This window comes from Neofelis nebulosa, chromosome 5 (assembly GCF_028018385.1).
Source record: "Neofelis nebulosa isolate mNeoNeb1 chromosome 5, mNeoNeb1.pri, whole genome shotgun sequence".
Lineage (NCBI taxonomy): Eukaryota > Metazoa > Chordata > Mammalia > Carnivora > Felidae > Neofelis > Neofelis nebulosa.
This window is the reverse complement of record NC_080786.1, coordinates 5,877,482-5,894,288: the sequence shown is the minus strand read 5'-3', so window position 1 is coordinate 5,894,288 and position 16,807 is coordinate 5,877,482. Positions and strand designations below refer to the sequence as shown.

General features: G+C 46.4%; 1 protein-coding gene across 3 annotated transcripts in view; it reads right to left on the bottom strand.

Moving 5' to 3' along the window:
* Positions 1-16,807, bottom strand: part of ITGA9 (integrin subunit alpha 9) — a 363,974-nt gene that overhangs the window by 7,975 nt on the left and 339,192 nt on the right. For 2 of the 3 annotated variants that reach the window (XM_058729396.1, XM_058729395.1), the window contains one exon: positions 8,766-13,216. The exons of the other annotated variant lie outside the window; for it this stretch is intronic. In XM_058729396.1, the coding sequence (XP_058585379.1) occupies positions 13,118-13,216 (99 nt within the window). In that variant the 3' untranslated portion in view covers positions 8,766-13,117. Of the gene's footprint in view, positions 1-8,765; positions 13,217-16,807 lie in introns of those variants that run through there. 3 annotated transcript variants of the gene reach the window in all.

The window sequence follows — 16,807 nt, the reverse complement described above, 5'->3', positions numbered from 1 at the left end:
AGCAACATGTGACACAGTCCAGTTCAAAAATGGGCAAAAGAGGGGCGCCTGGGTGGTTCAGTTGGTTGGGTGCCTGACTTCGACTCAGGTCACGATCTCATGGTTCGTGAGTTCGAGCCCTGCGTCGGGCTCCGTGCTGACGGCTCAGAGCCTGGAGCCTGCTTCGGATTCTGTGACTCCCTCTCTCTCTGCCCCTCCCCTACTCACTCTCTCTCTCTCAACATACATCAACATTTTTTTTAAAAAATGAGGGAAGCGGGGCGCCTGGGTGGCTCAGTCGGTTAAGCGTCCGACTTCGGCTCGGGTCATGATCTCGCGGTCCGTGAGTTCGAGCCCCGCGTCGGGCTCTGTGCTGACAGCTCAGAGCCTGGAGCCTGCTTTAGATTCTGTGACTCCCTCTCTCTCTGCCCCTCCCCTGCTCATGCTCATGCTCTGTCTCTCAAAAATGAATAAACGTTAAAAAATTAAAAAAAAAAAAAAAAGAAGTTCAAACATTTTTGTTTCTCTGATCCTGGTCAGGTAAGTCATCCCCAATCTGCACAATGTTTGCCAAAGTCAAATTTGTCTACACAGTGTCAACAGAGTATTTGCAAACACCTGCTAACAGACTGTTTTCCACTTCAGCCTTTGGAAAATATTCCGGTTTTTGGAATATCTCAGTTTTCTCTGAGATATGGGTAGAGCTTGGTCCAGTAGAATAAATAAATAAATAAATAAATGAATAAATAAATAAGTAAATAAAATAAAAGCCTAATGAAACCATATAATGTGTCTATAGGCTAGTACCAGAAAACAAGTGTTACCACTGTGGAAAGTAACTACCAAGTGTGAAATTGGGAATCTCCCTTCTCCCACTCTCCCCACATGGCTGAAGAAGGTTTTCCACACATGGACATTTGTATGGAAGACACATATGTAAAGTGAGTATTTCTTCAGAGGAAAGAAAAAGGAACAGTTTCTGTGAATAGAAACAAATCTGCCTAGAATGTACAAGTGGAAAGAAAGAAGAAGGTTATGCACGCTATGATTCCATTTATAAAACATCTTCTAGAAGATGTGGAGACAGATTAATGGTTGTCAGGGGTAAGGGATGGTTGGGGAGGGGTAGCATGAAGGAGTCCTTTTGTGGTGATTAATCTTTGCAAAACATTTTTAATTGAGTTAAAATTGACATATAACATTATATCACATTATATCAGTTTCAGGCGTACAAAATAATGTGGTGATTAATCTTGATTGTGGTAGTGGTTATGTGTGTCTCTATGGCTGATCAAATTGCTGAAAGCTACAGATCTCACACACACACACACACACACACACACACACACACACACACGTGCATGTAGATAAAAAGGGATGAAATCCGAATATGATCTGTAGATCGTATCAGCACACATTTCTCTTTTTTGATATTGTATGTATTATAGTTATGCTAGATGTTACCACTGGGGAAAGCTGGGTGAAGGGTACACAGGACTTCTTTGTACTATTTTTCAACTGCCTGAGTCTATCATTATTTCCCCCAAAAGTTAAAAAAAAAACAACCCCAATGACTCGACAAAATAATTGAAGCAAACACGACACAATGGTGGTAGATGTCCAGGCATTTGTTGTAATCATGTTTGCACTTTCCTGAAATATTTCCCAGAATTAAGACAAATGGCATAGGGAAGATATTTCTTTTTTTCTTTTGTAGCGGTGGATTAAAAAATACCGACGAGTTGCCCACAACCTTCTTATGAGTCCACAGGATGGCAATGCTGCAAATTAAACGTGGAAAAATTCTAGTTACTGAATTTAGTTCTATACTGGCAACTCAGAGCAAGGAGGGAAAGTTGAGGGGTGGCTTCATTACAGGGTGGCAGTTTCTTCTATGTCAGAGATGGTGCAGGATGTGGAAACTGTCATAAAAATAGTCTTAGGAACTGGAGATTTCTTTATGCAGGAAAGAGAAATTTTGTAGGTTATACAGCAGCTCTTTTCATATGCTTTGAGTGCTGTCATGGAGACAAAATAGAACTTTTTTTTTTTTTAAGGGAGGCTTAGGACAGATGGTGGGGAGGGTTGGGGAGACAGTGGGAAGAACAGACAAATAGACCAACGGGATAGAATAGAGACCCGGGAATGAACTCTCACACATATGATCAAATGATTTGTGACGAGGATGCCAAGACCATTCAATGGAGGGGAAAGACAGTCTTTTCAACAAATGGGCCTGGGGCAACTGGATATCCACAGGCAAAGAATGAAGGTGGACCCATACCTCACAGCACATACCCAAATTAATTCAAAATGGAGGAAGGACCTAAAGCAATGAAACTCTTAGAAGAGGCGCACCTGGGTGGCTCAGTCGGTTAAGCGTCTGACTTCAGTTCAGGTAATGATCTCATGGTTCTTGAGTTCAAGCCCCACGTCAGGATCTGTGCTGACAGCTCAGAGCCTGGAGCCTGCTTCGGATTCTGTGTAACCCTCTCTCTCTGCCCTTCCCCTGCTTGCACTCTGTCTCTCTCCCTCAAAAATAAGTAAACATTAAAAAAAACTCTTAAAAGAAAACACAGGACAAAAGTGTCTCAACATTGCATTTGGCAATGATTTCTCGAACACAACACTAAAGGGACAGGTAACAAAAGAAAAAATAGACAGTTTGGACTCTATTAACATTGGACTCTACAAAAACTTAAACATTTTATGCTTCAAAAGACATTGTCCACAGAGTAAAAAGGAAACCCACAGAACGGAAGAAAATATTTGCAAATCACATATCTGATAAGCAGTTTTATACCCGGAATAAATAGAGAACTTCTAAAACTCAGCAACAACAACAACAACAACAACAACGACAACAACAAAAAACCCAATTCAAAAATGGGCAAAGAGTTTGAGTGGGCATTATTCCACAGAAGATATACAAATGGCCAAGAAGCACATGAAAAGGCGTTCCACATTACAAATTGTTAGGGAAACATTAAGTCAAACCTACAATGAGATACTGCCACATACGCATTAGGCTGGCTACTGTGAAAAAACAAACGAACAACAAAACCCAGAAAACAAGTGTTGGTGAGGATGTGGACAAATTGGAACCCCCGTGCATGTTTGGGAGCATAAGTGGTGCGGCAGTATGGAAAACAATATGGTGGTTCCTCAAATACTTAAAAATAGAATTAACCATATCATCTAGCAATCCCATTTCTGAGTATACACCCACAAGAATTGAGGGCAGGGTCTTGAAGAGGTATTTGTGCACCCATGTTCACAGCAGCATCCCTCACAGTAGTCAAAAGGTGGAAGCAACTTAAGTGCTCTGTTGGCCAGTGAATGGATGAGCCAAATGTGGGATGTATATACAATGGAATATTATTCAGCTTTAAGAAGAAAGAAAACTCTGCAATATGCTACCACATAGATGGGCCTTGACGACATTATGCTAAGTGAAATATGCCAGTCACCAAAAGACAAACGCTGTAGGATTCTACTTACATGAGGTACTTAGAAGAGTCAAAATCATAGAAACAGGAAATAGAAGGGTGGTTGGCAGGGGTTGGGGAGAGGGGAGAATGGGACTTGCTTAACAGGTAGAGAGTTTCAGTTTAACAAAACGAAAAGAGTTATGGGGATGAATGGTGGTGGTGCCTGTACAACAATTAGAATGTGCTTAATACCATTAAAAATGGTTTTTCATGATGATTTTTTTTTAAGCAAAAAAAAAAAAAAAAAAAGGAGGCTTGGGATAGATGGCTGGGAGGGCTGGGGAAAAAGAGGGAGCCCGCAAGGTTCAGGGAGCGCTGACCAGTTGGGCGGGGAAATCACGCGAACGTTCCATCAAATGGAGTGTTTAACAGAAGCTGGAAGAATGTAATTTCCGGACTGCTGAGGAAAAAACTTCCATAATGAGTGATGTCCAGAATAGGTAACAGTTCGAAGATTCAAATTCTAGAGGTAACTGATACGGGCCAGAGCTTGCTGCTAATGAGTGGGTAGACAAAGCCATAATGACACCATATGCAAGTATCTATAATTCAGCCAGAATCATTCAACCAGATGTTCCTGAATCCCCTCTTTGGGGATGGTCATGTGTATATGCAGCTGCATTATTCCCTGTGTCCATCTGCCCTGGGGGTCCTAGGTGAACTTATTTTCTTCCCAAGTTCCCTTAGGCAAGGTTCTGGGATGTGGTGGGGTAGTGGTAGTTTGGCGGGCAGGGGGCGGGGTACTGCCCCACCAATAACCAGGGCTCTCTTCTGCAAGTCCCCTGTCTCTCAGGGCCCTGGTGGGTATGGTCCTCTGCTCCTTTTCTCTCCTGCTGGCTGTTGGCCCATGATCTGCTTAAATCAATAGCTCATCTTCTCAAACACACCCCTACACTGTACATTCCACACATCATCTGTCAACAGTTTTGGACATGGCAATGACAGCATCTTAGATATTTGATATTACAAATATCCTGAGGAGGTCTTACATGGAGAGTCCATGGATGGTCATCATTCCTCAGAAGAGCCTGGGCAATAGTCTGTATTTCTGTTGTGTAAGGAGTCACTAAATGTTTTAATGATGAATGTATAGCATCTTAGAGCTATCTCTTGTCCTGAAAATACAGGATCCCTCAAGAAAGCTATTCATTACTATTCACTGTCATTGGAGTTTGCAGTTTCTGTTGTTATTCTCATGTTGCAAGCCCCCAGGCTAAGGAGCTAACCTTGCAGGGACTAAGGAGGGAACAGAGGGATCTGAGTTTTTCATCATTGAGTACGAACACTCATGCACCGTGGGTGAGAATGCAAATTGGTACAATCACTGTGGAAAGCAGTATGGAGGTTCCTCAGTAAATTAAAAATAAGATTACCCTGTGAACCAGTACTTTCACCACTGGGTATTTACCCAGAGAAAACGAAAACACTACTGGAAAAGCTACACGCACGCCTATGCTCATTGCAGCGTTATTTATAATCGCAAATACAGGGAAACAATCCAAGCATTCATCCTTGATGAGTTACTAAGAAGAGGTGATAGAGATATATAGATATAGATATAATGGAATATCACTCAGCCATAAAAAAGAATGAGATTCTGCCATTTGCAACAACATGGATGGACCTAGAGAGTATTATGCTGGTGATACAAATCAGACAGAGAAAGACATATACTTTATGATTTCACTTACCTGTAGAATCTAAAAACAAAACAACTCGACAAACAACAGACTCTTAAATACAGAGAACAAACTGGCGGTTGCCAGAGGGGAAGTAGACGGGGGAAGTGGTGCTGAAACAGACAAAAGGGATTAAGAGGTACAAACTTCTAGTTACAAACTAAAGAAATCAGGGAAATGAGGGGGTACCTGGATGGCTCAGTCGGTTAAGTGTCTGGCTCTTGATTTGGGGTCGGGTCTTAATTATGAGAACCATAATCTAATGGTTCTTGAGATTGAGCCCCATGTTGGGCTCTGTGCGGAGCCTCTGGGATTTTTCTCTCTGCCCCTTCCCCGCCCCCGTGTGCGTGCGCTCTCTAAAAATAAATAAATAGTGTGGAGGTTCCTCAAAAAATTAAAAATAGGGGCGCCTGGGTGGCGCAGTCGGTTAAGCGTCCGACTTCAGCCAGGTCACGATCTCGCGGTCCGTGAGTTCGAGCCCCGCGTCAGGCTCTGGGCTGATGGCTCGGAGCCTGGAGCCTGTTTCCGATTCTGTGTCTCCCTCTCTCTCTGCCCCTCCCCCGTTCATGCTTTGTCTCTCTCTGTCCCAAAAATAAATAAAAAACGTTGAAAAAAAAAATTAAAAAAAAAAAAAAATTAAAAATAGACCTACCCTATGACCCAGCAATAGCACTGCTAGGAATTTACCCAAGGGATACAGGAGTGCTGAGGCATGGGGGCACTTGTACCCCAATGTTTAGAGCAGCACTCTCAACAATAGCCAAATTATGGAAAGAGCCTAAATGTCCATCAACTGACGAATGGATAAAGAAATTGTGGTTTATATACACAATGGAACACTACTTGGCAATGAGAAAGAATGAAATCTGGCCTTTTGTAGCAACGTGGATGGAACCGGGGAGTGTTATGCTAAGTGAAATAAGTCATACAGAGAAGGACAGATTCCATATGTTTTCACTCCTATGTGGAACCTGAAAAACTTAACAGAAGACCATGGGGGAGGGGAAGAAAAAAAATGGTTAGAGAGGGAGGGAGCCAAAACATAAGAGACTCCTAAAAACTGAGAACAAACTGAGCGTTGATGGGGGGTGGGAGGGAGGGGTGGGTGGGTGATGGGTACTGAGGAGGGCACCTGTTGGGATGAGCACTGGGTGTTGTATGGAAACCAATTTGACAGTAAATTTCATAATGAAAAAAAAATAAAAATATATAAAAATAAATAAACTTAAAAAAATAATACTATGTACATTTCCATGGACATGTACTCCATTCACTAGACTTGGTGCCTCGGGAAGAGGGGGAAATGTAAGTGGGGACGGAGCCGGGTGGATAAAGGAGAAAAATGACACAAAATGAGAAAAGGCTTTGCGTGGACATGAATTTGATTAACCAACTCTGTGTACCTGAGATTCCCACCCTGACCCCAAATAAAGCCTTTCCCTTTGCTTACATCCAGCCCTACACACTTAGGGTTTAGGACCCTTACATTCTGAGTATCTTACACATGGTGGGTGTGGCGACGTAGTTACCTTCAACATGTGCACTCCTCTTAGACCTTAATAACCCACTCCCCATCCTCCTTTGCGGGCGGGTGGATTTTTATGACAAATTTCTGGTTAGTGTTGTATGGGACTTCTGGCAAGGCTAGTGAGAAGGGAGGAGGCATGTGGCATTTTATCCTCCTCCCCTACTGTTGGCCTGGAATATTGTCATGGTGGTTGGTTCCTTGGTAGCCATCCGGAACCAGGAAACAACTTTAAGGATGTAAACCACATGCCTCGAAAGATAGGAGCTGATGTGCTGATGATCCACGAAGCTGCTATATGAGATCTTGATGACTCAGACCTCGTCTTCTCTTATGTGAGAGAGGAACACACTTCTATCGTGTTTAAAATGTTGTCATTTTGGATTTTTTCTATTATATGGAGCCAGAGAGTCTCCTAACTGATAAGGTGGGTTCTGAATAGATGTCGATTTGGAGATAATTTCACTTATCTTAATCTGTCACTTCTTAGAAGAAAGGTTTCCTGGAAATACTTTAAAAATGCCCCCTGCTTTTTCATCTGTTTGGCGAGTAGTTGTACCTTTGATGAGATTTGTTTTAATTTTTAGGATCTTTTTCAATTGTGGAAGAGTCACATCAAATAAAGTATAAAATGATCTGGATCCGACTTTGAGGCAAAGCAGGGCTTTGGTAGCAAGCCCAGATGGCACAGCTTCAGATTTCGGCACAGAGTCAGAGATACCTTGTTAAACACACTTCAGTTGGACGTGTACGTAGAATGAATGGACGTGATCTCAGGGTCAGGCGCCTTTGCTGATGGATAGCTGCCAACTGGTTTCATAGCGTAGGCGGGGCTCTAAGTAAGTACTTACATTAATTCGATTACCAAGCACAGTAACCTGATGAACAGATAGTCTATAAGGACCAGATGTAATCTGGCAGACTGAAAAACTCCTGACCGAAGGGGGCCTGACATTGCTAACTGGTGATTTTCTTCCTCTTAGTTTTGTGTCTTTTGATTCCTTTGAGTTTGTCCAGACCTCTTCCTGGCTTAAGGAAACAGGTTGGGTAACCTTAGAGAAATGTATTTAATTAGTCTTCGTGACGGCGGCAGTTCTTGTTAAGCCAGGAAGTATCTGGAATTAAAAAGCTTGAAATTACTCACTGGACCATTGTCCTCAGAGTCAGACTCATCAGTGCTCTTTGCTGCAAACAAAGCTCTTCCTTTCTGGACTTGCAATTTGAGATCTCTTTTGGCTTAGCAATTCATATTCTCCCAGATGTGATTTTATTTAAAAAATAATTTGCATATGCCTCATTGTTGCAAAAGAAATACACACTAAAAAATGCCTGGAACTACACTAAACCTCAGGCAAGGAAAAACAAAACAAAAAACAAAGCTAAAACACTGTCATTCCCATCTACCTAAAGGTAACCATTTTTAACCCCCTGGCGTGTATCTTCTCATACCCTTCTTCTATACTGTGTGGTGTGTTTGTGCATGAATTTTAACTACGGGGCACTGTAATAACTTTTAATAAGTATAAAGGCAGTAATGAATGAGACAGAAAACAAAACCCAGTAGGTTTGATTGGTATGGCCAAAGGCTTATTCTTGAAAGCACTGGCAAAATAGATCTTTGTTGGTCTCATCCAGGGAAAAAAGAGAAACACACAGAAGTGAACGGCATTTGAGATAAGAACAGGGACGTAACTAGACAGATGGAGATTACAAATGTAAGAGAACACGATGTTTGTAAACGTGTAAGGATGCTACCAGAAAGCTTCTGGGGAAATGCTTGGTGACTAGTGGAAGCAGTCTACTAACAACAAGGAATCCACTCCATTTACTTTGGGCACGTTTGTCTGCAGATCAAAGTCCCAGGTGTGGCCCTGGGCAGGTGGGTGACACACAGAGAAAGTGGTGACTACGGAATGGAGGCCAAGGATCGGGGACAGTTCGGCCACATGGAGGGGGTTGTTCACGCACGATTAGATAGACCTGCACGTGCTCTTTAACGCTCGTGACGTATTACATTCAAACCGCATCTTCAACACCCTGAAAAGTTTCAAGTTCTTCACCAGCAAAGAAATTACAGACCAAACTCCTGAATCATCTGCAGCCATTTTTTATTCCAAACATGTATTTTTGTAAACCTGCATTCCCCTAACAGTGCAAGTGAATTAGAAGTGACTGCATAAACTTTAATACACTTTTAATGACTTTGGGAGGAGGAATACCCCTCCCACCAAAATTCCTCAACGTAAATGTACATGGATGCATCAGTCAAGTTCTGGAAGTGAAGTTAGCGTGGGTGTCTGCCATGCAATTAATCACTCTTAGAGCTTTTAAACTCACTCTGCCCGTCACACCGTGCACATTAGGAAAAACAACAACAACAACAACAACAACAACAAAGTCTGAAATCTAGACCATTGTGCTATAAAGCATTGCACCATGTGGGAAATTTGTTCATTATCCCAATGTGCTGAAAATCGGAAGACATTCTAGTAGGTTCATCTTGGCCCTAGTGGCATCTGTATCTTCCCTTCAGCCATTCTTTGTTTCAGAAAATATTACCCGCTGTGTGTACCACTGCTCCACATAGCAGAACAACACATTGCTTCGACCCCTGTACGTCGGAGCACCTCTGAAATGACACTCACTTGCTGCCTTTTGTCTGCTAAAGGGCCATTTCCCCGACATAACAATCTTTTGCAGTGCCTCTACATTTCCGGAAGTCTGGGTCAGGTGCATGTGGGCTTCACCAGATGCACATTTCGTATGTAACCTATGTGTAACTGCATTCCCCTGGCCATAATGTCTTTTCCAAGAATAAGAGCAGCGGAACAGCCTTTAAAAAAAAGGACTCTGCTAGGGTTTTAACAGGTAGCCCACAGCACATGTATCACTTGGGGGATCTACTATACTTCTGCATTGAAAACAGGTCCCAGATGTTCCTGGGAGGCCTGCTGCTTTTCTGTTTGTTCTTAACTCCCTTGCCTTTGGCTCAAAGATGACTTGGTGAAAGACGACTTTCTAGTGGATTTTCTACAACATTCACCGAACGTGAGAATACTCCTGGTGATGCTGATGCTGGTACCAGCTGACTGAGAGAGCGGATTCTTGACGTGTGCCTGTCAGACGGCATCAAGCCAATGGACCCGCCCCCTTCTTCTAGTATCTCCTTATTCCTAAACCTTGTGGTCTTTTCTTGGGAACAGGTCTAGGACTCACTCTGGGGATGTCCCCAACTCATGAGTCCCATATCAACGGAGCATAAATCAACCATTCTTGAAAAGCGGGCATTATTTTCAATTTTTACAAAGGTCCTTTTTCATATTTAAAAAGTGTCTCAATCTTCCCGTCAGGTAAAACCATACTGAATACATAACTAAAAGCCGAAGCAGATTGAACTAATGCTGTGTAAGAGGATATCTGATAGGATTCCACAGTGAACCCACAGAAGCAGGAGGGTTCGAAACCGGAATGCACTGTGGACTTTCAAAAGAATATTCTGGAGAAGTTGTACAGATGCCATTCACCCTGCCTGCTTCCCCTGAGAGCCTATTGAGAGGGCTCACGGTGGGCTGGGCTTCTTTATCACCGTGTCAAGCAGCTAACTTCCTGCTGTCGCCCCACCTGCTACTCAGCACCATCAGATGGGCAGAGGCACCGTCCTTCTCCGGACAGATTCCTGGAGTGGCTGCCTTATGAAGTCTTAGTGATCTCCTGAGCATATGACTGCTCATGTGGGTCTGCCGTTCAGAATCGACCAGGGGCAAACAGATCCTGGCTCCGAGACCGTCCACAGGAACAGGAGGAGTCATCCTCTACCTGGCCACCAGTGCGTCTGCACCCCTCTTAAGGGAGCTGGTTACAGGCTGTAAATGCGTTTGTCCAAAGCCGCTGAGGGAGCTGACCCAGGCCTACCGTCTAACAATCTTCAATGGCTTATTAAAGGACGGCATGATACTACGAGCAAAAGCCCATTGAGGGAAAGCCGCACATGGGGTCTCATAGAGGAGACTCTCCATCTGCCTCTGGCGGGAAGGTTTGGCTCTCCGGGCAGAATGTGCTGCGGAGTTCTCTGGGGAAGCCCCAGCACTTAACGCAGCTCCTGATGCACAGCTCAAAAGTGTCCTTTAAGCGAGTGACCAAGACCCCCTCAAAACTGCCCTCACTACTTTTGATACAACTCACGGGGGAGCTTTGACAACTGGTGTCTTTGACTGCATCTGCCCGGTAGCTACCTCTGTCTCCGTCTCTGTCAGAAGCAACATCCCCGCCTTCATTCTAAGATCAGCCTAGTTCATGCCATTGACCCTCTGGCCTTGACATCTATTCCCAGATTCACCAGGAAGGGACACATGATACGTTCGTTGTCTTTCCGCATCAGAGTCAACTGCATAATAAGAAACGAAAAGACGCTTCTGTTCCACGCCAGGTTCACAACTGTCCGGCATCCTCATGATTTTGCCTAAACTTTGGCTATCTTTCCAAGTATTAGCCAAGTATGTGCGTGGAAAAGCCTGTCTCCTCTGGAGTTCTGTGTCTTTGCAATGATGTTCACAGACCCCCCCCAACATGTTAGCTTCCAGTAGACAAGACCCTACAAGAAAGATCCCCGTCTTGTTTCTTCTTTCGGTCCCATTTGCTACGATCTTTTATACACCTGGGGCTCCAGCAGGCTGTAATAAGCCATTAAGGACTCTTTGTCAGACCCTGTTCTCAGCTGCGTGTTTTTTCTCTCATCAGAAGGTCTGTGGCGACCGCGGCCAGGGCTGCGGCCAGTTACTGAGTGTCCCCTGTGGTCCAGGTGCTGTGCTGGGCGCACTACACGCATCATCTCATTGCCCTTCTAGAAAATCACATTGCACTCAAAACCAGGTGGCACAGCGCGGCTGATGATAAACACCAACCGGCAAACAGGGAGACTGGAACCGAGGGCAGCAATTCAGCATTCAGGCTGGGCAGGGAAGTGCCAGCGCTGCGCCCAGGTCCCAGTGCATTCTTTTTCACATCATTTCTGGATGCCTCCCCGGGCTGGGGGTGCATTTGCAGCTCTCCTGCAGAGGACTGCCTCTGGGCTGTCGGAGCTGTTCTGCCAGCAGGAGCTGAGAGTGGGAAATTTATAGCTCCCCTGCGCCCAAGAATCTGAAAGATCAGCTCCCTTGCCCCGGGTTGGGGCGACTCTGGGACATAACTTACCCTCCAGAGCTCCCCGCAGGATCAGGCTGAAGCTGCCCTCCTCGGGATGTCCTCTGAAATGGCACCCTTGCCTGGCTTCCTCCCCTTCCCTGTCCTGCTTCCCTCACCCCCTTACTGCCGTCTCCTACGGGCACAACACCACCTTATTTGGTTACTTGCAGGCAAATCTTTGTACTGGAGTCTGCTTTCGGGGAACCTCCCTTAAGACGCTGTTTTAAAAACTAAGGACAGGTTGAATGGTCATCTCTGGGAAGGAATCTGCAATGGCCATCAGCTGGGGCAGCAAGAGTGGGAGGGGAAGCGGAGACCTCTGACCTCAAATTACCACGAAAAGGCAACACATCACAGCATTCTGACACAAGTCTTTGCTTGGTGGGCACTGATTTAGTCCTCGTGGCGAGCGGACTCGGATGCATGACGTCCAGGATGAGATGCCTTGCCGAGGCTTGCCAGGTGACCCAATGGCCTTGCTCCAAGCTCTCGTCCATTAATCCAAGTGGAAGGAGGGTGTGATGTCCGTACAGGTGATGCCGAGCAGACTTGTGCTAGGGGCAGGTTTTTCCATCCAAAGTCCTGTTGGAAGCCTTCCGATGCAAGGTATGTATGAAAAACCGCTTAGAGTTCTTTAGCACATTATTTCAAACGACTCCAGGCAACAAAGATGCGAATTGTCTTAGGGGTCTGACCTCAACCAGTATACGTGTGGTGCCGCCTGCTTCGTGGCTCACACGAGGTCTCCTCAGATTATTTTATGTGCACGTCTCTTTTTAACAGCAAGTCCCAAAGTACGATCAGATCTGTACGAATGCACGCGTACTTCCAAGATTTCAGCCCGGAGATCAGTGCTTGAGTGAATTATATAACTATTTAATAGAAATAATAAAACATCGATACAAATATAAAGACATAATCAGTATATAAAAGGCTTATATTTATAAAAATACTTTTAGGTAACAGTTTTCCCCTGAGGGTTGACCACGCACGTTGCATCCATAAATATCGTTCACCTCTGTAGCTTGCTTTCCCAAGTTCGGAGTTCACCTTTAAGAAGAAACAGGTGGTGGCTCCAGTCATGTGACCTGGCCAGAGCGGCTGCCTCAGGGTGGCTCCTGGGCTTGACAAAAAACGAGGAAGAGAACAGCATCAGTGGGGCCTCCGAAAAATCTGGAGAAGATTCTTTCTTCCAAATATGGAAGATACAAAGATCAAGGACGACAGGCGGCCGATTTGGGTCACGTGACTGGTGTGGCAGGTCACTGGTTTTTCTGGACCCAGTCCCAACTGTCTTCGTTCTCTTTCCGGTTTTTCTCAGCTTCAATAATTTCTTTGTACCTTCGGCGAAAGAAGCCCATCTAAAAGGCAGAGAGAGGAGAAGCCGGGTTAGAATGCTGGAGAATCAGCCCTTTCGGTCCCAAGGCAGCCTGGGGGAGGAGGAGAAAAAGTCCTGTACTCACAGACCTGGGAAGGCTTGGAAAGCCCCTCAGATTAGACCGATTTAGGAAGAGCATTATTGTGGGGCCACTTTTCAAAATGCACGGACTTTCTGCAGGTTCTCTTATGACTGTTCCTTATAAAGTGTTTTTGGTGAAGTGTTTTCCGAACGGTGTGCTGGCAAACACTAGTTACCGAGAGTTATTCAAAGGCATTTGGGAGTAAAATAGTGATTTGCGAATAAAATTCACAGTCAAATGAGTTTGGGAGATGCTGCCTTCTTCCTTAAAAAAAAATTTTTTTTTAATATATCTTTTTGAGAGACAGAGCGAGACAGAGCACGAGCAGGAGAGGGGAAAAGAGAGAGGGGGGACACAGAATCCCAAGTGGGCTCCAGGCTCTGAGCGGGCAGCGCAGAGCCTGACGTGGGGCTCGAACTCATGGATGGCGAGACCATCACCTGAGCCGCAGCTGGACGCTTAGCCGACTGAGCCATCCAGGCGCCCCTCTTCCTTTAAGACGTATGTAATGCACGGTAGAAAGTCAAGGAACTAATAGACCCTTAGTAAAGGATCTAAGAAACTCAGGGACTTGACATTTCCTGAGCTCATTTGGCTTTTGATAAACCTATTGTTATCCGGGGAGACATCAGCCATCGTGGGGGAATTGCTAAATACTGCTCTCACAGAACAGGCTTTGAAAAGCGTCCGTCAGTCTGCATTCTACCTTGCTGTTCCTCTAGATCTTTCTCTCAAACCTACAAAACATGCAGTACCTGCCCCACACCCAGCAGTGTGAACTCCCCGAAAACTGGCATCTCACCGGATCCGGGATGGCAGTTTCCTTCAGCTCAGTTCTGGAAAGACCTTCCCCTCTGACGTCACATCCGGCAAGACGAGTTTCTGGGTTTTCTCGCACAGGCATCACAGACATTAAGCATGGGAGCTGACCTTCTCCTATGCTCAGAGAGACCCGGCACGTCTTGTCCTCTGTCGCCAGCATTCGTGGCCGCTGTTTCTGACGTCAGACATCCCTCCCTGCCTCTGCCCTTAAACGTGGCCAGCTGGAGTGGGGTACTCCAACACCCCCTCTTCTTGGCTGTGACAACCCTCAGGTGCACGACCTACCAGAGATCCCCGGTGGAACTTGCCTGAAGCAGTAACCAGCCTTACTTACCACGTCTTGGTGGGCCTCCTTCTCTTTTGCTCTCTTGCTTTCCTGCTCTGATCAGGGTTTCCTGCGGTCACCTTGCAAATCAGTGACCCGCCCTCAAATCCCCGTTTCAATCCCCTCGAATGGAGGAATTCAAACGGCCGCACGCATTCAGTCTGCTGTCGGTGAGCCTGCTGTCCTGCAGGTTTGTGGTTCCACACCGTCATGAGCTTGTGACTCCCGTGGCCACGTTCGAAAGCGCTCACGACCAGGAACTTCTGCAGTGTGCCACCAGGAGCGAATCTGAAACCTGCACTGAGCGAGTCATCAGGCCAGCCCAGCTCTCACGGGCACGCCCACTTCTCTATCTGTCCATTTGTCCTCATCCTCCTTCCCTGTGAGCTGAGCGTCCTCAGTCATCCCATGGTCAGAATTCCTCGCCCCAGAGAAGGGGCTGATTGGCCTCTCCGGGTTGCCAGGGGAATCCTGGGAGCGCACTCGGAGTGCAGTCAGTGAAGAGGCTGAGGCAGGTTGAATGATGGGGAAGAAGCTTTCTTAAAACAACTTCCAAGGGTTTGCGGCTCTGCGTGTCAATCCGCACGGCCAGCGTTTCGGACACTGAGTTCCTAGTGTTTTCGGCCCTGGAAGTTTCTTCTCGGCATAAGACTACATCTGCCAGGACCCCACTTTCTGGCACTCCCCTCCACCCCCCTGCCCACACACATTTTCCTCTCCTTAAGTCCCTATCACCTTCTCCTCTCTGCAAGGAATGTGGAATCAGGGCTTGGTCTGGATGTTCTGGAAAAAGGCCGTTGTCAAGGCCCTCAAAGCACGCCTGCAGAAGGTCAGGAGAGCAACCCAAGACTTACTGGAAATGTCTCAGAAGTCACTGCTTGAAATACCGTTAAAAGATGTGGTTGACTGGGCAAATATGTCATGAGCACCTTCTGTGCTAAGGAGGACATAATCACGAGAGTAAGGCTGGATGTAAGACGGAAATAAGGTTCCTTAGCACAGAACTCTGCCTGCTGTTGGTGCCATGCTTCACTAATCCCAGATTACTCACTTTCGATTCTAGATAAGTAGCTCATCTCCAGTCAGGCGGAATTTCAACGGCTCCCTCATTATCCTCCGAGTTTGTCTTAAGTCTGAGGACTCCTTGAAGGCAGGGTTTGTGCATTTTGTCCCCGGAGCTTAGCGTATCACCTGTACTTGGCAGTAACCGCAGAAACACCCACAATCCTGCGTCCCCCGCGTCCAGGCCCCTCACCACGTGACTCTGTGGGAGTTCCCATCATGAGGAGGGGGGCTGGTTCCCACCCCTTGACTCTGCACTGTGACTTGTTCTGAAAACCGGACGCAGTGGAGGCGAAGCCGTGTCGGTACCCCGCTTGGGCCTCAAGAGGCCTCTCGCACTTCCCAGAACCCTGCCCAGCCTCCACGAGTTTGGTCTAGATGCGAGTGCGCTCAGTGAGGCCCCCGAAGACCGGCCAACCCCCAACTGCCTGCAGGCGCAGACACGAGTCTACCTGAGACCAGAGAACCCCCCCTGTTAAGCTCAGCCCGACCCACAGACTTGTGAGCTAGACAGACGTTTGCTGCTTTTAAGCCACTCAACTTCGGGATGGTTTGTCACGCAGCAGGAGTCAAGCGATACGGCACCCCGTGTTTTCTGTCTGACTTACTGAAAGTCTTCCTCGCAGGAAGAGAGGCAGGGGCAGCTGGTAGGGTTCTAGACCGAAGGAGCAGCGCCGTGCCTTGTCCTGCTGAACAGACTTTTCTTGCTCGTCTCCAAGCAGCACAAAAGTCGGCTCACTTTCTCACAGCTGTGCTAGCATAAGGATTTAAAATAGAGTGTGCAAGCAATCGAGCAAGGATCTAGAGCAGCCAGATGCACGGTCACATGGAGCTCCCGTGTGCCCATGTTTAAGTGTCATACTTGTTACCAACGAGGTGACAGCACCATCATCTCCTGCAGGCATCCAGAAGCAAGCTCTTTTCTCTCAAGTGGAGTGGTGTCAGCTTTAGTCCTAAGAATCCCTCCCCACCCCCGGGACGGCTGTCACACCGCTCTCAGAAACAAAAGAGCCTTGCAAACTCTATGCCCCACTGCAACACCACGGGGTCTCAAGCGCTCTGCGTCCGACACAACCCGGGCGTGGCCTCTTAGACGGAAGGCTGGAGCTGGCCACTGGCGTTTGCCCTTCTTCGATGCAGCCCAAAGACCATTTCTTAAAACTCAGTCCACTCTCACGGCTAGGGAGTTGGGTACAGTGGTGCAGGCTGTGCACTGTATGAAGGGGGCAGTGCCCCTCACGCCGTGGATATCATGGACATGTCCATTTATTACAACTATTTCC